Raw genomic sequence first — 23700 nt, 5'->3', positions numbered from 1 at the left:
TTCTCCTTCACAGGCTTCACTAAACCCCATAGCTGAAAGGACAGTTTTCTACTCCAAAGTAAAATATTTCACTATCTCAATACCCAGAGAACTGGGGCGGGGGGGGGAAGGAAAAACAGAACAGCAGCTGACACCATTGTAACTACTACAATCAGCTGTTTCACATCGGAAAACATGTTGTCCTTCATATCCCACTGCTATTAAAAAATGTGCAGCTTGAAATACGATGACTAATCCCACTTTTATAGCCAACTGACTAGAACATCTTTCTAATATAAAAGAGCATTAGTGTTAATTCAAACCAAAAATACCCACCAAAAATGGGGAATTTTAAAGCTAGAAAAAAATGGGAGAAAGAGCTCTAGGAAATCTTGGGTGTGGAGGTGCTGGAAATGGCTTTGAAGTCACGAGAAATACGTAGGCTCCAAACTATGTCACACAAAGACCAAACTGGCACGCTGTCAGAAGCCAAAGGGCTGCAGTTAATTATTCTGGATTTGCATAGCTGGTGAAACAAAAATAAATGCATGTCCCCATCAGAGGTACTTGTGATGATTTCCACTTCACTGCACATATTTTCAATCTTACATTCTTCAAACTAAGCCAAATTAATTTTTCCTGAAAAACAAGGTAGATGGAGATGTTCTCCCTTTCCCTTGCCAGCATACAAAGTCATAAGAAATGTTACTGGGTAAAGAAAAATTGAAAATTTTCACTTCTAAATTTGGCCCTACACTGATCTGGGGAATGGACAGGTAAAACTGAACAAAACCAAACTGTTAATAGGAAAGATCAGAAACAGCTTTACCTTTTAGAAACTACCCAAAGCCCCTCTTTGCTAAATTCCATGATAGGAAATAGGGTTTTTTTTAATAGCAAATGCCTCATCAGGTGACTATACTGCATAACTTCAGAGGCAGCCTTTCCCTTGAAACAGTGATGAAAGAAATTATTAAGGAATACTTCATCTTAAGCATTTACTGGCAAGTCACCCCAATGCCAGTGCAAGAGCTGCTCTGCCTCAGCCTCCATCTACCCAGCAACTGTCCACAGACCATGGCAGATGGGCTTTGGTCATGTTTGTCACCTGTTCAGAGAATCTCCAGTCCTCCTCTGGCCACCAGATGAAGTTGCTCCAGCTGAACAGGTAGCTGTGAGGGGTGGGAAGAGCTGGCAAGAAAGGGGAGGTATGTAACTGCCACAGGAATGGCAAGAGCAGAATACTTTAAGGATTTAAGAATACAAGAATATATTAAATGCAGCCTTAAGATTAAATGCAGCTGAACTGGTGCTATCTTTTTGCTGAAGAAAACCAGCAACACCAGGTCTGCTGAACACCTTCAATTGTTCTTCCCTTTCTTTTGTGTCCCACACAATAGCACAGGGAAGTCCTGACCCCTTCTGAGACAGCTGCAGCTTGTGCTCCTGCTACCCAGGTTTTGCCAGCACAGCTCCCGACAGTGCTGGGGCTGGTACTGCTGCAGGTTCCCTACAGGAGCCAGGGCTCATCCCTCAGTCTGCCCTCTTGCAAAACTGGAACAAGAGTGCTTCCTTACCTCATGGGGCACAAACAAAAAGCACCCTGACACTGGGGTGTTGCCTACTTAAAAAAAATGAAGCAAATGAACTGCCACAAGGTAAGAGATGTAGCACACTATTCTGTTAAGAACCTGTATTTAAAAGCCAGGAAGACATTTGGGTTTTTTTTTCCTTGCAATGTAAGACTGTTTTCTAGCTGCCCCACTGACTTGGATTTAAGCTGCAGAAAGCAAATCTAGATCTAAAACACTGCCACATCTTAAAGATGCCGCTACTCAAGCGTTCTGACGCTGCCCACTGGAAAAACAGAAATGATCTAATCCATCCATGCTCCCAAATGTTTGTGTGCAGACTCATAACCTTGAAAGCTTTTTATTTAGTTCACCTACTGTACTATCTTTTAAGCCAGATAGCTTGATGGATGTTACGCAATTGTACTATATAATATCATACATTTCAGCTCCTGTGCATTGAGTTCACAGTGAATTCTCATTATGTTAGAATTCAATCAGTATTTGTACAAAAAAAAAAAAAACAAAGCAACCAAAACTAATTATTTATGACCACACAAGTTGAGAGGTTCTTTGTTTTCAATGTGACGTTTGAATAATGTCTTACTGTTGGATAAAGGAGCATGCCTGCTTAGCATCCCACTGCCGGTCCTATTCTTCCATTATTTCTCTTTGGAGAATGTGTATGTTGCCCCACTCAAGAAAAATAGAAAGCTGGAATCACTTTTGCTGCTGGAACAGAAAGAAAGCCTGAGACAAGGCAAAACACAGAACTTGAACACAAGTCACAGAATACTAATTGCTGTCTAGCAGCAGCACACTGATAATCTGTACAGCACAATTAGCCTTAAGAAAGCAAAATAAGAGGATTTAATCAGTCTAGGTAAAGAGAAATAATTCCTCCCTGCAGGAAGGAAACAGAAGTCACACAAGTGCTTATTTGAAGACTTCCTTCTAGTAGGAGGAAATCCTTTCCTGCTCCTATGAAACATCTTTGGAAAAGAATAATCTGGAGTCTGTTCACAGAAATCGGCACATGCCAGTCCATCTTGCTTTGTTATCTGGAAGCCAGTAACTGAACTTTAGCTTTTGACTCGCTACTGAAAGCACAATTACATTCAGAAAAACTTTACATTTATGGAAAGAAGAAAACAGATTAACAGCCTGTGTATTTTTGTGGTTTGAGTTACTTGTCTATTGCCAGCTGTAAGAGCTGGTTTCTCTTGAACAGGATGATTTCTTTAAAGGAGGAGGAGGAGAAGCAAATCAAAGAAATGCTGCTGCTTAACACAGGAAAATAATATTCCCTGTCAAATAAACTTTGTCCAGCAGATCGACACCAAGACATCCTCCATATAGGAGAAGGGCTAGTGGGATGGATCATGTGAGGCGACTCAAGCAAAGCTTTTTAGTAATGCTGGATGAAGAAAGGGCCCATTTCTGACACATCCCCTAATAGTTACTAGTACAACATGCATCAGGACACATGAAGCAAATGATAGGTGAGGGATGATCACACACAGCCAGCCATCCTGCAGCAGGCATCAGTGCTTCTGAGGTGTGCCTCTGGGGCGTGCCTCTGGGGCACAAATTCCCAGTATAGGTTAGTCTAACATCTCAATTACGCTGTAAAATTTGAGACCAGGAACTACTTTTACACCAAGTCCTATCTAATTCTGTTCAAATGTTTCCCAAAATGCTCCTCCAATAAAGAAATCTCTTCCAATCAGTTTCTGTCCATCTGATGACTAGCCATTAAGCTACACAAACATCAGAAGACTAACAGGTAACCCATAGAAGGACAGAAATTTTAATCTGCAAGGTAAAATGGAATTTGCCCTCTGCTCAGCTGATCAGTGCATCATTGAATTCATCTCATACAAGCACCTTGCTGCTTAAGCCTGCAGGCATGATGCACATAATAAATGCAGACATTGGACTGTAATACACTAGGGTACTATTAAAACAATAGTGTCCCCTAAACAGCGACACAAATACAGACTAGCTTTCTTCCTGTGCTGCTTCTGAAGCTGTCCTTCACAAATGCTGGTCTGTATTTATTAATATGGAGATGCAATCACAATTCATGAAAGAAGCTGCTGCACAGGTCTGAGCAATAGGAGGTACAAGTAAGGAAGATGATGTTGTAGTGGTGAAAGGCTAAATGCAGCCAGGAAAGGACATGCCCTTTTTCCTTGTAATACCATGCAGCTCTCAGACAACCACAAATACCTGAAACACATATTATCCAGTTTAACTAGTGATGGGATTTTTTTTAAAGTCTTCTGATTGAGGATTCTTTAAAATAACATGACCTGATTTTTCCATTTAATTTTTTTAAGTGCTTTTTGCCTTCTCCCTGCTGGTGTTGAGAAGCACCTTTCACACAGACTTATGGGCAGCCTCAACTATTAGTGGGTAACACCCCATTTTCCTCCTCTCTCCTCTGTCCTCTCTATTGAGGCAGTTTCATCCCTGCTACTGAGACATGAGAAAACAAGTGTGAAGAATACACTGACTGCTTTAGAGTTGAAACAATCACTAGATAAGCATAAACAAGAGTGAAACCTATGACACACAGCTTTTCTAAGTACACCGAATAAGCCAGAAGGAAAGAGCATGATTCCCCTTTGATCTTTTAGGGCTAGAGTGCTCTGTTACAGCTGTCCTTGTAATCCTTTTCAAAGTTGCCATCATCCTTTAATTAACATCTTGCCTGAAATACGACCATTCAGACCTGGGAAGGAACAAATGTAGCCAACACCTGAACTTATCTGCAGATAGGCTACAACTCAAAGGCACTTTAGTATCATTTCCCTTCTCACTGTGTTACAAGAACACTCCTTCTGCCTTAGTTTTATTCAAAGGCCAGCTCCTGTTTCTGTCAAGCCTGACTGTCCATGCATGCAGTAAACACTAAGTAACATCACCTAATCAACTATCAGATCTTATTAAACAAGACACAAGAAAAGCCTAACTTTAACCACTTTAACCAGGGCACTTGCTGAAACTAGATGGGCTCAACAGACGCTTGACAAAAGGGGGATCCTCTTTTCCCAAAAACAGTATCCGAAGCAGTGAACTCAATGGAAAAGAAAGAAAAAATAATTAAGCCCTGGTCATGCTGACATCTAATTGACTGCATTTTTAATTAGTAAACATTCTTTACAAGAAAATGGGAGGAGTGGGGGAGGGGATAAAATACATTTTTTTACTCACCTGTACTACTTCTACTCCTCTTTTCCTGGAAAAGAAGAAAAAGAAAGGGATGGTTAATACTGGAAATGTAGGGAAAATGTAAAACACTAATGGAAAAGGGCCGCTTCATACTAGAATGCAAAGAATAAAATTTGCACTAATGAACCTGATTCAAATTCAGGAAAGCACCTGTTCAATTCCATTCCCTGCCTAGGAAGCACTTCAGCAGCTTCTGAATCACGGCCTCAGAAGTGACCCAAAATGCATACCAAGCAGCTGCACCACTGGGACTGATACACCTGCCACGTGAGCAGAGTTAGCAGGAGGTGATGTTATGGAGGGAGCATCTCAATTTTAGTCACTTCTACTCTGCTCTTCATTTCTCATCTGACCTCAGAGTGTGTGAATTGCACCACAGCACATTCCGCATGCTTGATAGATTATTTGATTTTGATGCAAAGATACACGTATAAACATCAGGGAGAATGAACACAGCACCTTAAAGCCATTTATCATCTTATTTACAGTCTTGTTCTACCCCTGACATCTTGATATGCAGAACACTTCCCAGAGCTACACACACAGAGTGACTTGCATCAGTTGTTCTCCGTTTGAAACCCTTCCCAAGGAACTTCCAAGCTGTCCCATGACTTATCTTCATCACAAGCACAAAGATATCCAGGCTGGCTCCAGGAACAAGCTCTGCAAACTAAGCAGGGAAAGGGACAAAGAAAGGGTACAGGCACAGGCCAGACCCAGAACAGACAGACTGCCCTGCAGCTGGAGCACCCTGCCCAGATGTGTCATCCTGCTGCAACTCCATGATATACCTGCAGATATACCCCCACAGATCCACTGCTCAAGACAGATGATCCATTCTGGAAGCAGTGCCTCAGAACTACTTTATTTAAAACTTCAGCTGGTGATTGGTACTGCACTGTGTAAGATAGACCTAACTATGCTGGCCTCAGCAGAGGCAACAACCCTTACAGCATGTAGCTGTGCCCCCAAAAAAGCTAATAAATTACAGAAGCAGCCATGCAAGCAAACACAAACAGCTTCAACCTCATAAAGGGAGTATGTTCCATTGTCCCAGCCTGAGCAAGCATCAACCTACTGGCTAGGACAGGACTCTATGTGCATCAGCCCCCAGTACCAGGGCTTGCTTTGGGCAGAAATGGACACACACCCAGGTATGTGACCAGGGAGACAGACACAGCGTAGAGTGATATCCTGTTCCAGATGGTGGGCAGTGTAGATGTGGGGACACCAGAATGTGCAATGCCCAATGGTTTAGGCACAACCTTGGACTTCAAAGACTTGTAATCAGGCTGGCTCCTGCTAGAGCTCTGTTCAAATACTTGGGATTTGTCAGAAAAGCCCAAGCCTCTGAATACTGCTGTGGCCAACAGGGAACAGTTCTAGTGATCCTGAAACAATAGGAATAAGAGGCTGGAGAGGCCTACTAATTACAGACCAAAATGCTGAGAATTGCAATTGCTAGAGCTGATTTAGGTAGATCTGTAGAGATGGGTATCTACCGGTATGAGAACTGAGATTCAGGTACATGCAGCCAGACAACGCCCAGTCACTGAACTTGACAAGTTATCAAGCAAAACAAACTATTTCTGCTCTAGTCTTGAGAGGAGGACAGAATCCCTGGCACAAAGCCCGGCTATCCCTGCTCTGTGCCACCCTCCCAGTATATGCAGGCTATTTAAATATGTTAGAACCTTCTCCTCACTTTGAGCACACAGGAAATTTAACATAAAAATCAAAAGCCTCAGCAAGCACAAGACAGGAATCTCTCTTCTTTGTCCCCACTAAACCCATATATGAAAATCAAAGACCCTTTTGGGGCAAGGTCATGGATCAGGACTGCCTAACTGCCCTCAATGCTTTTCTATCTAAGAGTGCCTGTGTTGTTGTCCATAGTTGCAACTGCTGCTCACTGCTGAATACACAATGGCTCCTCCAGTTTTCCACCCAATACAGCAAGTCTTTCTTTTGAGAGCCCATTACAAAGATGCCCAAAGGGACCCGCAATCAATCAGCATCTATGACACAAATTGCTCCCTTCTTCCACTTCACCACCCTGGAGTTTCTCTGGCCTAGAAGCAGCATGCAACACACAGCCACAACAGAGAGCTTGTCGTTGTTTAGCAAGAAAATTAAAAAGCTAATGAAACCAAGCACCTCTTGCAGAGAATTTCAAAACCCTCTTGGAGATAACAGTAGCCTGTAAAGTGGTGGGTGATTAATATACTGCCATTACAGTGTGGGAAGCATTGATTCAGCTGAGGCTGGCAAGAGGCATTCCAACTGTGTTTTGAGAAGAAACTATGAATCTCATAGAGAAAGAGTTAATAGCCAAAATTTCAAAACCATGATTTTGATACAGCTATGCAAGACAAATAAGTATTAGGTGAGGAAAGCTTATTTTTTTGTAGATTAGGGCATCAGCCTGCTCAGAAGCATTCCAAGTACTGTGAGCTAAAACTTAAAATAACCAAACCAGCTACATTTTTGCTGTGTTTGCCCTGGAGTAAACTGAAAAACTCAAAACTGCCATTGAAATACACCAGGATTCAGACATAACTGCTCCAGAGCCACTGGAAGAATATAAGCTGATGGCAAAAGCTGCATTTCTTGCTCTGCCTGCATACACACTAAATAAGTTTCGTTCTACTTTGAAGAAGAAAAATTCTGGCAAGCTGGTTGAGAAAGAGTCAGTCCAAAGGTCTTCTATAATTTCCCCAAAATGAACTTTGCAAATTTACTGAAACTTACGGAAACCAGTTGCAGTGCCACAGGACAAGGAAGAAGCCACAGCAGCACACAAACAGGAAGAGAAGGGGTGCCTGCTGCTGGTAGGATATCACACACACTTCACGGGAAGGAGGAAGCAATTACTAAGGTTGGCTTGTTGCAGTGGGTTTTCCCCTTTTTCAGAACAGAAAGGGGGGTGCTCCCCTTTGGTTACCTGAAGCATGAGATCTTTTTATACTTAAGCTCAGGGGATGAGAAAGCATAGAAGCATATGTATTTTGAGGGTTAGCTGATTTGGGAAAAAAATCTCTGCCAAAAAAAAGCATTTAAAACAAAAAAAAAAAAAGCAACATATTTTAAAAGCAAAAGGTATCCAAACAAGCTGGATGTCAAGCAACCACACACCTCAGTTCTAGCATTAGCTAACTCTCTGTCTCAAAGATTTCCCAAGCCAGTTTACTCCAGGCTTTTCAGCCAGGCAGGTCACAGCTGCAGGCTCAGGGCAACAAGACATCCCTTATGCAACCAAGCATGCAACACCATCTAACCACACTAACTGCCTCACGTCACACATGGAAGGGTTTAGGGACAGGCAGGGAAAGAAAGCTGATCCTACACACAAAAAAACTATAGGCCCTCAAAAAATAAGCAAACAGAGAATGAAGCATGCTGTGGGCCACAAGCAATTCCCCAGCAAGGGGCTGTCTGTGCAGAACATTCAATAGAGACGAGGTATTTGTTGAATTAACTGCTCTGAGAATCTCACAGAGCCATGGACCAGCCACTGCTTATTCCTATGGTGCTTAATACATCCTACAACCTTGGTGTACATCCTTTTGGGCTGTTTCTTTAGCAGAGGACAGGGTTTCTGATAGCTACGCTGATACATGCGCCACAGATACACTTAACATACACAAGACACTACAACAAAGTCCTCTCACCAGTGCAAAACACAGATGCTTGCATGGGTACAGGACTGTAGCTCAGACACAAGCAACAAACTGCACATTATGAAGACAATTAAGTGAGGGATAAAAAAGTATGTCCAGGAGAGACAGAATGCTTCCTGAGTTACTCATGCCTAAGTAAAAGGTGCTGTCTCCCTGGGGAGGGGTGGGGAGAGGTAGGGCTATTTCACCTGGAGCACTGACCACTACTCTTGTATCTTTCATGGTGTTGCCCATGACTTTTCTTCCCATGTAGCTTGAAACTGAGCCACAGCGTATCAGAAGAAGGGCTCCCATTGCCAGCTGTCCTGCCTGCCTCCTGATATTGGCAAAAGACTGTACAAAACCCACAGCAAGTCTCTGTTTCTGAAAGGAAAAGAAACATCATTATGAGCTGTTTTTCCCTTCTCCCTCCAAAGGAGCAACACAACTGGGTCAAAGAGACTGCACCTGTCCACTTTCATTGAACAGATGTTTGAAAAATGGTCACTTTTAAACTATATTCACAGAGGTCCCTATTTTTAAAATACATTTCATTCCAAAGATCATCTAGACAGGGATCTGGTACTCCAATCACCAGCCCAGGGCAGGAAAACCAAAAGAATATCAGCAAATGTTAGAAAACCTCTGGGAGAAAAGGGGAAATAGTGTCTGAATGTGATAAAACTAAACACCTAACTAGTTTCAATCTCTTCAACCAGCTTAGTATGCCTAAAGCTATGGAAACCCATACAGGTACAGCACAAATTACTGACGGGTGCTTTGCATGTTCCCTTCCTTCAGCATGCAGCTCTGCTGAATCACACACTGCAACACTTAAAAAAAAAAACGGAAGCATTTAAGTAACTACTGCATTAGCCTGCAATACCAATTAAAACCCAGAAACCTGTTGTGACTTACTAGTTCTATACCTGAAACCAGTGAACAACTCTACTGGATAATACAAGCCTCATCATATACAGCAGCAATTAAAATAATTACATGCAAGCTGACTTCATGTTTAAGTTAGACTGATGTATGGATTTAGAGAAGAATTCAATACCAAATTGTCAAAAATACATTAATCAGTGTTTTGAAATTGCTGTTTTTCCACAGCCTCAAACTATGTAGACTAATTGGCTTTTGGGGTCGGGTTTGTTGGGTTGTTTTTTATCATCTAAAGTAAATAGTCTGGATTAATTCCCCACAGCATCTAAGACATTATAGTGAATGGCAGTTAAAAGAGAAAACAACTATCAGGTCATATATCATAGCCATGGTTAAATTAAGTAACATTTTTGCTGTCTGGTTTGAGTGACAGATTGAAAAATACCAAGCCCAATTTACAATTCCAAAACTAAAAAGCAATCTTTGTACCTGTTTTAATAGCCTACAAAGTTATTAGTGCACACAGTGAAGTTCATTTTCTCAGATAGGAGGCTGTTTCACCTTCAAAATTTCCCACGTAAAAAAAGTGGCAAATAATAACAATGTGTTGCTCTGATATAAAATATAAAAACGTTTTCCCAGAAAAGCAATACGTTGGTAAAGGGAGTTGTATAAATATTAATGCATCAGAGCAAAAACCTGCAGCTGCTAAGACTCTGCACCACACTGAAATCACCAGACACCGAGAAAGGCACCAGGCAAGCAATACCAAAGCAAGGCATGAGAACCAGCCAGTACTGGCCATCTGCAAACTTGCAGGCAGCCTGTTGTTCCTCCTCCTAGCATGAAGGCAAGATAAGCTCATTTGCCTTAGTTTTTCCATCAGCAGAATACCCTCCATTTCTGTTATTAAATATGAGTGAGGATCCTTGCTTTTACTAATTTTCACCACTGATGGACTCCACCTTATTGCCTATGAGGGAAGAAATTAAGAAGCAACCCCAGCACAGGAGTGCTCGGTGGCTGGGGGCCATCAGTACACATGGAAGTTAACTGAGGGCATCTGGAATGATTAAATCCACCCACGAGTCCTGAAGGAGATGGCAAATGAAGTTGCTGAGCCACTGGCCATCATATTTGAAAAACTGTGGCAGTCAGGTAAAGTTCCCAACAACTGGAAAAAAGGAAATATAAGCCTCATTTTCAAGGAGGGGAAAATGGATGACCCAGGGAACTACAGACCAGTCAATCTTGCCTCTGTGCCTGGCAAAATCTTGGAGCAGATTCTCCTGGATGGCATGCTAAGGCACATGAAAAACAACAAGGTGCTTGGTGACAGCCAGCATGGCTTCACTAAGGGGAAACCCACAATTTAGTGGCCCTCTATGATGAAGCTATGGAACTGATGGCCAAGGGTAGAGCAGTTGACGTCATCTACCTGGACATGTGCAAAGCATTCGACACTGTCCCACATGACATCCTTGTCTCTAAATTGGAGAGACATCAATTTGATGGATGGACCACTCGGTGGATAAAGAACTGGCTGGATGGCCGCACACAAAGAGTTGTGGTCAATGGCTCAATGTCCGGCTGGAGACCAGTAATGAGTGGTGTCCCTCAGGGATCGGTGTTGGGACCGGTCTTGTTCAACATCTTGGTGACATGGACAGTGGGATTGAGAGCACGCTCAGCAAGTTTGCTGGTGACACCAAGCTGTGTGGTTCAGTTGATACAGTGGAGGGAAGGAATGCCATCCAGAGGGACCTTGACATGCTTGTGAGGTGGGCTGATGCCAACCTTATGAAGTTTAACCATGCCAAGTGCAAGGTCCTACACCTGGGTTGGAGCAATTCCAGGCACAGCTACAGGTTGGGCAGAGAAGAGATTCAAAGCAGCCCTGCGGAGAAGGACTTGGGGGTGTCGGTTGATGAGAAAATGAACATGAGCTGGCTTCAGTGTGCACTTGTAGCCCAGAAAGCCAACCGTATCCTGGGCTGCATCAAAAGGAGCATGACCAGCAAGTTGAAGGAGGTGACCTTGCCCCTCTACTCTGCTCTTGTGAGACCTCACTTAGAGTATTGTGTGCAGTTCTGGTGTCCTCAACATAAAAAGGACATGGAACTGTTGGAACAAGTCCAGAGGAGGGCCACGAGGATGATCAGGGGACTGGAGCACCTCCCGTATGAAGACAGGCTGATAAAGTTGGGGCTGTTGAGCCTGGAGAAGAGAAGGCTGCGTGGAGACCTCATAGCAGCCTTCCAGTATCTGAAGGGGGCCTATAGGGATGCTGGGGAGGGACTCTTCATTAGGGACTGTAGTGATAGGACAAGGGGTAATGGGTTAAAACTTTAACAGAGGAAGTTTAGGCTGGATATAAGGAAGAAGTTCTTTACTGTAAGGGTGGTGAGGCACTGGAATGGGTTGCCCAAGGAAGCTGTGAATGCTCCATCCCTCGTGGTTTTCAAGGCGAGGCTGGACAAAGCCTTGGGTGAGATGGTTTAGTGTGAGGTGTCCCTGCCCATGCCAGCGGGGCTGGAACTAGATGATCTTAAGGTCCTTTCCAACCCTAACTATTCTGATTCTATGAAATGTGGGAAGACTCCGCTGTTTTTTGTGATTTGGTTTTTTGCACACAGAATATCAAGCAGGCAATTGATCAGTTAATTTTACCAATATATATCCCACAAGTCTTACCTTTCAGCAAGCTTTTCCCCTTCAGTAACCACAATTTTGGAAAGATTTATGGCTTAAATGAATCTAAAGTTGGTATTTGGGGGAGGGAGTCCTCAATTTTCTCAGATACAAACATCACAGATCCAAAGGAGAAGGCAAAAAAGTGCACCTTCATAATCCAGTAAGAACAGATAATATAACATGGGGCAGAAAAGGTCTCACTTAGAAGTAAGTGCTCTCTAGATGGGCTGAAAAAAATGAGACTTTGGGTTGTCACAGAGGACCTTTTAAGTAGAAAAGAAAATCAGAGGGTGGCCACATTTGTGCATTTCTTCCTTGTTTTTATAAACAGAATGGTTGAAGCAACAGCCATACTCATTACCAGACACCACACCACCATAAGTGATTTTCACACCACTACCCCATTCACATGTGACATTCGGTAAACCCATCTGACCTTCTCCACATCTTCAAAGCATTATATCATCCTATTTACAGCTATGAAAGTGCTTCTAAGAATGCTGTATCAGAACAAAGAGGCAGGACTAGAAAATAAGAGAAAATCTTGGTAGGGCAGCAGCAGCATCACTCTGGTATTCACTGCAGCATCCCAATGCTTCCACATGCCACAAATTACTACTACAACACAAACATTCACCGGCATCTCGCAGCAAAAATCCAGCTAGAAACCCACTAACCCCTTATCCTGCAAGAGTAACAACAATGTGAAGTATCCAACACCACAACTTCAGAGGTTCCAAGGAGCAAGGAGAAAAAAGCCATGAAAGAAAGAAACTAGACACTGTAAGCAGCAACTAGAGGAAATAAACTGCCTTTAGTCACTCAATATTAAGACAAAGTTTCAGTAATGGCTTAATGAAACATTGCAAGCTACTGATTTTAGCTTTATAAAACAGGTATTATGGAAATAAAATCTGTTATCCCAAGTTATAAAAGCCATAAAGTACAGTAAATACAAGCTCAAAAAGGCTCTGTTTTCTTTTTAAAGTAGCCATTTAAAATGGATCAGTGCTGCTGAGCTCTGACAGACTCTTTTCTTGGAACTAGTGATCCCAGGTTCTGGGAGCCCATACTTGCTGCTTTCCCAGTGGTGACACAAAACCTTTAACCACAGCCTTTTAAGAAAAAAAAACAAAACTGAAGGGACATCAGTGGGAAGAGGGAATGACTAAGAGCTGCAGAGAAAAATTATTAAAGGCAATGAATTATTGCCTACCAGACATTCAGAGGCATATATAGTACCTGATGACAATTATAAGCAATTGAGCAGGGTTCAGCCTTCAGCCATAGGCTGACGCCACCAGACATTACAAGATCCAGTTTCCAGCTATGGCAGGCAGCCATGGCATGTGAGCTCTTTATAACCTTATTAAAAACCATCTTTAAACCAAGCTGGTTTGGCAATGTATCTTCCATTACAAGACATTAATTTCCCAAAGGTCAGAGTGCTTCAAATTTGCAGGCTAAATTGTTCCACTGTCATCCTTTGGCTTCAATAAACTGCTTGCCTCCTTAAGCACAGCAAAAAAATATATATGTTCTCTCTGCTCCCAGCTCCCTTTGTCTCCCCATGACCCCAGCCACCACAGTGTTAATACGGCCCTCTGCAAAAAGAAAACTAACAACCCATCCCTTTCAAAAGTCCTTCTAAGGTCATGAAGCACCAGTGAAGACTGAAAGAGACCTGGGAAGAGGCAGCAGAGTCAGTATCTCTTCTGGGGACAGATACAGTATTTATCTTTATATGCATATATAGACAGATAGATACATAAATAAATTCTCGTTGCAGAGATTATTAGAGGATTCCAGGAATGTAAAATATGATGGGATGGTTCCTGTGTCTGGACTGTTGAAAGGGAAGGATACAGGCTCTTCAGGAAGGACAGAAAGGGGAGACAAGGAGAGGTTGTCACCCTCTGTGTCACTGACCAGCTGGAGTGAATGGAGCTGTGCCTGGGAATGGATGAGGAACCAACCAAGAGCTTACGGGTCAGGATTAAAGGGAGGTCAGGGACAGAGGACATTATAGTGGGGTCTGCTACAGGCTGTCCAACCAGGAAGACCAAGCAGATGAGGCCCTCTATAGACAGATAGGAGCAGCTACACATTCACAGGCGGTGGTCCTCATGGGGGATTTCAACCATCCCAGTATCTGTTGGAGGGACAACGGAGCAGGGCATAAGCAATGCAGGAGGTTCCTGGAATGTGTAGACAATCCCCTGTTCACCAAGAAGTACATTAGTTTGCAGACTGTTATTTTGCTTACTTCTGACTTTCCAGATATTACCAAATTGCAGGAAAAAACATCCCACTTCTCAACATCTCTTACACCAAAGTAGGAATGCAGCTATTAACATCTCATCAACTCCTCCAGTACCAAACTGGAACATAAGACAAAAACTGAGACTTGCCATGAAGAGCCACCTACACCAAAGCTGAAAGAACAACTCACACAGACTCAGTGCATGAAGATTTCACCAGTGTCATTTCTGGGTAATGCTGCTAGAACTGCTCCAGTCTGAAAGCTAATGGGAAATCCATTCTTGCCTGTGCCAGTGGTGAATCCAATAAGTATTTTTCAGTTTTCCACATGCCTTAAGTCATAACCTTTTTCACTTCAAAAAAGATAACACCCTGTGTGCCCCAAAAGCACAGTGTAATGGTAAGCAATTGTGCAAAATGGCATTAGAACTAACTGCCAGATTAATGTCACTTTAAGAAAGTAAGCCACAAATTAGAACGGTCAGTCACAAATAGTCACATGAAACAAAGAGCAGTAACTGCAAAGAAACAGTGAACAACACGACTGGCAGTTGACTGGAGATATTTACTATCAGGAAATATCCTGAAGCTCCTGTGGCTACAGCTAATAGATTTCTTATGCCAAAGCTCCGAAAAGGACTTCCAAATAAGAGCACACTCAACTACAGAAGTGCTGCAAGGTGAAAGTGCAAGGCTGCAGGTTCAGTTCAGGCTGAAAGTTTCTCCCCTACAAAGCTTCACCATTTTGTCATGGCAGGGAGAACTAGCGGCATGTAACTCATGCAATGACAGACTAATACAGCTTTAAGCTTATACTGTATGCCAGCTGCATTTTGGTGTCTTTCAGGAAGCTTTGTCCAGCAACACACTAAAGTCCTTCTACCTTTGCACAGGTCTTTCTAATTTTATGCTTTGACAGCTCTCAAACCAAACTAGTTAACACTACTGGTCAAATGCCTATTCTCTACAGTGAGATGCCATCACATCTAAAGTCTGTTGCAGCACAGTGTAGGCAGAGTACTCTTAACTCTAGCTACAATTACATTTGCCTCTGCATTGCTTCTGAGCTGTATCTACTCTTGAACAGAGGTTTACCAGTAAATCCCTGAATTGCATCAGACAAGATAATCAAGCTTCCTGCCTGTCTGCCTCCTTTCAAAGACCACATCTTTTGCAGCCGGAACTAAGAATTAACGAGTGCTGAAGCAATGCAGAGTCAAATCAACGTATATATGTATCTATGCTGCTTCTGCCTACCTACCTATAAAAATCTATCTAGAAACTGGAGGCTCATCTAGCTTTAAACTCCTCAGCTCAGGTACTAAGAGTTATTTTATCGTACCAGCACAACTTAGGGTAGGACTTTAGTGCTCACCTAAGGATGTAGTCAGCTACTGGGTTTTGCTGACAGACTTTTTCATCTTCAAAATCCCTGAACTGGTTTGTTTAAAACAATCTCACTGGTATCTTCTCATACAGGAAAAACTGGACCAAACCCTAGGCCCATTGTGACTGGAAAACAGGATGAGAAGGGCAGAACAGGATAAGAAGAGAACAGATCTTTTTGTTCCAGCATAGGCAAGACTGTCAAGGGAAGTGGAGAAAACAACTGGTCCACCCCACTGTATGAGAAGGACAACAGAATCAGTTTGCTCTTACAGATATCCATCTAGGAGAGCAGCTCTCAGAAATAAAGGATCTAAGCCAGATGCAAGCAAGCCTTGGTTTATTCTAGGGCTTCCTTTAGGTTCCTGCCTAAGTGTTCATTATGACCCAACATAGTTACTTATTATTCAATGTATTTTAGCTTTAAACCAAAGGCTAGTAACACCTGCACACATATTTTGCATATGTATACAAAACCTGTATGCAGGTTTTGTATACATATATATTCTAAGAGCTTTCTCTCAGAATTGTAACAACTACCAATTTCCCCTTAGTAAACCAGCTATCTTCCATATTTTGGTTAATCAAACATATTCAAAGATTCTGGGGCTTTTATAAAGCAAGATGAGGTTTGCATAGGGACTGCATACATTTTTCCCTTCGTCTGAACAACATACAATCACAATGTATATTATCATATGCATATATTATTATACGCAGAAAGTTATTTCACTAATAGTTTTAGACTTAAAGCACTATCAATCAGATTTAGGCATCAAATGATTCTTCCCTATTATTGCAGATAAGCTGTCCAAATCACTAATACTAGTTTACCAGTATTAATGCAAGTGACATACTGTTACCAGCTACCAATCAAGGTTAAAGAAACAACACGGAGATTTGGACTGATGGCTTACATCCTATATGCACCTATCTATATACCTCACTGCATCTACCTACGTAGAAAGAGAGAGGGATCTTCAGATTAAATATATTTATGTCATGCCCTACATATAAGCCTTCCCAATACCTCCCTGGTCTATATGGACAGGGAGAATTCAGATTGAAGAAGCTGAACACATCTGGTAAGCTAACCTACAACGTGTGTAACTGTTGACAGCAACAGTCTTTTCTTTGGAATAGGAAAGCAAAAGAACAGAAGAGAAAAAATGACAAAAGGTGAACTGGTTTGGTCTCTCAAGTTCACGTAAGAATTTTGAGTGCCCAACCGGTATTAGCGTGCAGTAAGCAGCCTTTCTGAAAGTGCCTGGCAACTGCCCTCTAAGAATCTAAGCTCCTCAAGACTTCTCTTAGCTTCAGGTATCTGCCATAGTCACTTTGAACAATCTCACCAGAGCTGGCACACAGCTGCCTGACAAGAGCATACAGAAAAAGAAATCGTATTAGAAGCAATCATTTACCAGAACCATTATTTACAGTCTGTCTTAACTAGACCACAATCCCTCTACACTGTGCATTTGTAAAGCATCCCAGACCACCAACCTGGAGAACTACTACAACACTGAGGGAGGTTCTATCAAATCAACTCTGATAGCAAAAATGATTCAAAAAACAGTGTGTCTTCTTCAAGCCTCTGGAAGGTTTGCAGAGAACTCTTGGGTCTCCTACCAAACTGATGTTCAGCACGTTAAGACCACTTTGTGGCATTTGTTGTAACAGTGTAGAGGCCTAGAAGAAAAAATTCTGTCATAATACTTGGAATTCCAAGAGTGAATTAATTAGGAATATCTGGGAGGCTATGCCTCCCTACAAATGCCTCTCTACAAAGGGCATAGGTATGGCAAGCCAACCTGAAAAGCCTTCCATTTGTGCTAGGTTCTCACACACTAATTGCAGATCAGAATTGTTTCTTGAGCAAATTAACTACCTTTTTTAAAGGTAGTTGGAACAGACTTGCACAAAGGCTAGAAGCTGCCCCTTCCACACCCCTCCTCCGCCTGCTCCCCATCACTTCTTTCTAGCATGCTGCAGGTGCTCTATTTACTTTCCTAAATCTTACCTAGAATCCTGCCTTCTACCCAAACAAAAGCACCCTAGTGGCTTGCCTTGTCATTTAAAGAAGCTTCAGCTGCTATCATCTTCAATATAAGCATGCTGCACAAAGACTGTTAGTCCAGCATGGACAGTGCAACCAGGCTCTGCTGGGCCCAGGCTGGCACTGCAAGTTCTGCAGGTCTCTTGCACATCATGAGGTAGAACAAACGCACACCTCCACTCTGCCAAAACCAAGGGGTACAGAGAGAGGCGCACATCTGTCAAACCAGCTCTCGTCTAGAAACAGTTTTTAATGCACTAACCCTGAAACCAAATGCCATACATCCACTGCAACTTTCCAAGACTTTGGGAAACAGCTTTGAATAAACCTTTGGTGAGCTTTTATAGAGGCCAGACACCCACTGAGACATATGTGAGAAATGTGTTATGCACCAATTTTTTTCATTTCTTGGATCTCTAAAAGACTGGGCATTTCTTTGGCAGAAATTAGAGACATATTTAAATTCAGAAACTCCACATGCAAAAATGAGTTTATTCATCTCCAGCTAAGCTTCAAGTAAGATATATGGTGTCTGGGGCTTTTTCCTTCATGCAAAACTTCATTATACAAACGAGAAAGTTAATGCAAGAATGTTGACATGTTTGCTCAGTGAAGAAACCTGACTGACACTTTCTTTCCCCTCCTCCATAAGGGATGGCCCTAACATTTTGGCACTGTCCAAGTCAAACAAATCTTCCTCAAGTTTCATTAGCTTTGAGAGCACTTGCAATTCCTTGTCTCCTACACTCACCAAGTGACCACTGTTTGCATATGCAAGGAAGAAATTTTCCTCTGTTTATAGAACCAGAGTGATTCATTGGCATAACTGACAACAAGAGCCTATACCCAAAGGTTACTGTGGCCAGCTATACACACTGTCACAGATACCAAGCCAGTGTTTCATCAGGTTAAAAGGACATTAATGGGAAGGTTTAGCCTGAAATAAGAAAGAGACATTCATAGAAATCTTTTCTCCTCAAACTCTGCATCAGTTTAGGTTCATATAACTCATCCAGTCAGTTCCTCTGTTTTGCTTGCTCCTTTTGAGATGCATTTCAAGTTTCAGCCTTTAGCCTGGGACACTTATGAATGCAGCTGTTATTTTAAAGAAGACTGGTGGGTTAAGCCCCAAGTACAAAGCTAGCTAAAAGCAGTTCCAGTATCACCTGAAACTAGGTCTCACCTTTATTTTGCTATGTAGCTTTCCCCAAACACAATATGGGCCACACTAATAGAAAACAAAAAGCACTTGGAATCTTAAAAGTGCCAGTCTGCGGCCTAGCACCCTATGTGAGAAGAAAAAGAAGAGAATACATGGTACAAATTAAAGAAACGTGAACTTGAATGCGTTTCTCCATTTGAGCAGATTCAGATGCCAATACCAATAATGGGAATTTTCTTCCCCTGCAACTGCCTCTTCTGCTTGAGTTTACATCAACATAGATCAAAGAAAAATGATTCTACTTTATTTGGAAGCCTCATTAGAAAGGCTTGCAATAAAATGAAAGCTTGGCTTGCAACAAGTAATGACTGTACTGTTTGAAAATAGGGCAAAAAGTATCTTTCAGAAATCTGCACCCTAGCTGGTGAAAATTCCCTGTCCTGGTGGCTCAGTCCACTTCAAAGAAGCACATCTACATGTGCCTTACAAGAAAGATGAAAATCCTACTTATTTTTTTCCAGTCCACTGGCTTCTTGCTTTAACCACTAGCATATGTACATGTCTGCCAGAACACCCATTTTCTTGTTTGCTTCAGTGCATTGTTTACAGTGCAGTAAGAGGAAAAAAAAACCCAAACTTTTATCATTCATAAAACATATCTACTGACTTTTTACCCAAACTGTAATACAAAATGCACATCCCCCCATAAGGTCCAGTCAATGACAAAGACAGAAGTTCTTCAACATAAGTCCTGTTTGCTCACAGGAAGTTTAGAACACCCCACTTCTCTCAACCAAACAGTTTTTACTGATCAGATTCAGCCCTTCTGCAGACACCCCTCTGCGCAAAAGGTCACCCTCAGAGGCCTGCCTTGGGACAACACACACAGCACAGTGCCTTGCTGTCTCCCACACCCCTCACCTTCACGGTACATCTTGCTACTAACCTCTCCTGCACAGGAACACTGGGGTACACACACAGGGCACTCTAATTAATCCTGCCCCTGTTTTTGTCGTAACTTATCCTAAACAGCAGCTGTTACACCCATCGCTTCCATCCATGACTGAGCACATGTGTTCCAAGACCACAGCTTTTCCAAATTTGGCCAGGGCATGCAGGAGCTGATATACAACCCCAAACTGCTATTATATTTCCTAACCAGACTCCATTGGAGCCCAGATTCAGATCTGCTGAGAGGTCTGCTACACTACATAACTGGAAGAACTAGACAATTTCTTGGGCCTCCTCAGATTTTCTAGAAGCTGCCTTTACAAGCCAATCATACGATCACACTGGAGCTCTGTTACTCATACCCTTGTTCTCCCTCTCAGAAAAAGAAAAAAACAAAAGAAAACAAAAAAAAAAAAAAAAAAAAAACAAAAAAAAAAAACCAGCAAAAAAAAAAAATATTTAAAAAAAAAAAAAAAAAAAAAAAACACGCTGATGAGTTTATAAGATAACCTAAATCCCTCTTAAAGGGAAAAATAAAAAGCTAAATTTCTATTCTAATCTACCAAATTACCATTGTCCTTATCATTGCTAATGATGCAGATGTATAAACAGCTGAACCAGCTTTTGAGTAGGAGCTGGAAAAGCAGACATGAAGGCAAGATGTTTTCTTTTGCATTATACTTGTCTGGCTCCGCCCTGAAACTCACTCTTCAATCCCAATAATTGGCAGCTACTAATTAGAAGGAAAAATGCAAGTAGTTTATTAAACGTTCGATTAAATGTTGATTACATGTTTGATTAAACATGATCACAGAACAAATCTCCCTTGGATAAGCACACTCATTTTGTCTTGCTCACTTCTTTTGTTTATAGACATCCAAGATAAGAACTGTAGAGATGATGCTATACCACACACAGGGATTTCAAGCCTATAGGAGACTCCACAACACAAGGCAGAGAAGTTGATGATTCCTTTGCCATTTCAGGTAATTCCCCATGTTCTCTCTTTAGGGCTTTCACATTTGGCTGTGGGGTGCCATACCCAGGATCAGCTCAAAGATACTGCCAAAATTACATAACAGGTAAATTGGAGAGATAATCACCATAAAAGGGACTTGTAGAAAGGTTACAGCATTTAAACTGTTGTAATTCTGAAATATGTACAAGACTTGAAGAATCATTATACATGGGGAAAAAAAAAAAATCCACATTACACAACAGTTGCAGATGACTCTGAAAATTCCATACGCCTTACATAGATCCTAGATACAGTTCATCTGCTGTGGGAAATGGGTTTTGCGCATCCCATCTGCTGTCACTTAAGAGTTATCAAGTAATAATGAACATGACTGAACCATGTAATACTATCAGAATTTTAAACACAGAGAAATGCACACATTTACCTTAGTAAATAAAAATAACATTTGCTCAGAGTATTTCCAAGAATTCTTGTTTGTGAAGGCAAAAGAAAATCCTTGCCCACATGTCTGCTTTTACATCCCACTAGCACATCAATGTGCAAAAGCAAGATTTCTTATCCCCATAAGTCTTCTTCCCAGGCGGCATGTTTTCACATCAGATCCTTGCACTCCCTGTTTCATAAAGGAGGTGGATGCTCCACACCCAGCTTTACGTAACCCCCTTGCATGCGATAGCTCAGCCTCACTGACTTCACTCTGGCACTGGGTGGGTATTATCTGCCTACCTGGCCTTGCAGGGTTTCATGCTGGGTCAGCACACAGTCCAAGGTGCCACACTAAGCTGCAAAATACACAGGCATCACCTTAGGAGCTGAAGCTATTCCAATTTAGAAAAAAAAACATTACTCTTCAAAATCACCCCAGCCCTCCAGAAGAATAAAGTTGTGATCTATAAAAAGACAATCAAAACTCTGTAAAAGTTGCACTCTTAAAGAGGCCATAAATGGTCATTATCTTATTTGGACTACTCTCTTACATCTCAATGGCGCACTACATCATCCCTATTTTCTCTAATTATTTTCCAGATAAAAGTAAAAAAATTGGCAGGATATATTTTCTTTTAAGACTAATTTGAACACCTACTTCCCCCCCCGCCCCGAATTCTAGCATCACGATCCACAAGGTGCCCAAGAAGTCTTGTTTGCAGATACTTCTCAAGATAACCTGCATGTTAAACTTGCCATTAATTTCTTCTGCCCATACACAAGGGAGAGAACTACAGAGAGAACGTATTATCAAGTATCAAGAACATAATATCAAGGATCAAGTTTATTTCCATTTCTTTCACTGCTTTGGTGCTAAGGATTGCTCAAGATGCATTATCCAATGTCTCTGTCCATCTACAGCCATACAGTTCTTGCGCTGTAATATAATGGCACCAAGCCAAACATCACCGCATTTGCACCTTTCTAGTAGTGTAAGTAGACATAGCATGCTTATGCTGTCGAGTACCAACACCTCCACTGATGAACATGCTAGAATATGCACAGCAGAAGCTGTGGATGAAGCCTGCCATTCTCTCCCCTTTGCTTTACAAACTTTAGTTTCATTTTCACCACAAATTAAAATGACCAAGTTAGGAAAGCCAATGCAAGAAGATGAAGTCTTAGCTTGGCAAAAGCTGAGCATTCACTCTGTATATGATCAACTAAAAACATTTACTAGGTAATTAGATCTGAGAGAGAACAGCAGGTAAGAGGTGAAATTGTTAAAACATATTGGGATCCTCAATAACTAGGTTCAATGACACTTCTTTTACAGAAATCACCAATAAGGAACAGCTTGAGTTTTTCATTTTGAACCATGCCTTAGAATTGATAGATACAAATTAAGAGCTGCTCACAAATAGCAAGATAAAGTAATAAACACTTTGCCTGTCCTTTGAGATCAAATGATCTATGAACCATTAGCAGTCAGTTCAACCACATGACAGCATTCTGACAGGTTTGCATTATCTCTACCTGCGTTTGACAGGTAAATAAAGTATTATATTGGGAAATTCACTGACGCTTAAGTTACAATAAAGCCTATTACAGAGCCAAGAGCCAACCCTATTTTGGCTGCCAGGCCTGTGCCTGATTCAAGAGACTTCTCTATTTTCTCTCTTGGATTGCCTAGTATACCTTGATTTGGAAACTCCCTGTACAAGCCCCACCCCCAGTAAATACACAAAAGACATCAAGATTTAAACATGGCAATTCTTTGCAGCTCATCTGCATACACCTAAGACTTTACTCACATGTCAAAGCTGTCTGGGCAGTGTGCTTCAAAACCCCCTTGTAGTCAAACTATACATTTACAGTACAGCAGGAAAGAGCCACCTCTCAAGTTTTTTGGGATTGGCTTTGCAGGAATGCCTCTGAGTTCCTGGTCTACTGTAGGCATCCAACACTGACATCAGACATTTCTGAATAAACAATGTAATTTCCTTAAGTGTTGCACGGAGGGAAAAAAATAGGGAAAGAATTTTCACATTCAAAGACATATAGAGAATGGGGAGGGGACAAGATTTATCTCTTTAATTGCTTTTGTTTCATCAAAAGGATATAAAAGATTCACTGAAGGAGAACGTTCATCTCTATTCTTATAGAAGGCTCTAATAATTATCCCCTTAAAGCCAAAGTAGCTACTGAAAACACACACACACACACATTACTGTTTTAAAGACCAAAAAATATTTAACCAAAAACATTTTGCAGCACAAGCTTTCCTTTACTGTAATATTAGCAGCACTGCAAGGCTACTCCATTCTGCATGGACAAACAAGTGACAATCTACTTTGATTTAATGAGAGATGAAATAGGGAGATTTTACATGTACCCTATGCATTTTCCTGAAACACGTATCTTGTGTTTCAGGTTTCACTAGCACCAGCAGC

General features: G+C 41.7%; 1 protein-coding gene across 6 annotated transcripts in view; it reads right to left on the bottom strand.

Moving 5' to 3' along the window:
* Positions 1–23700, bottom strand: part of ITPK1 (inositol-tetrakisphosphate 1-kinase) — a 150219-nt gene that overhangs the window by 112500 nt on the left and 14019 nt on the right. For 4 of the 6 annotated variants that reach the window (XM_062638090.1, XM_062638142.1, XM_062638102.1 and 1 more), the window contains one exon: positions 4770–4794. In XM_062638090.1, coding sequence (XP_062494074.1) covers positions 4770–4794 — 25 coding nt within the window. Of the gene's footprint in view, positions 1–4769; positions 4795–21547; positions 21583–23700 lie in introns of those variants that run through there. The other 2 variants (XM_062638112.1, XM_062638132.1) reach the window with 1 other exon arrangement.

Source organism: Pezoporus occidentalis, unplaced genomic scaffold (genome assembly GCF_034315485.1).
Source record: "Pezoporus occidentalis ecotype Australia unplaced genomic scaffold, CSIRO_AGI_Poc_V1 ctg115, whole genome shotgun sequence".
Taxonomy (NCBI): domain Eukaryota; kingdom Metazoa; phylum Chordata; class Aves; order Psittaciformes; family Psittacidae; genus Pezoporus; species Pezoporus occidentalis.
This window is presented reverse-complemented; position numbering and strand designations above follow the sequence as displayed.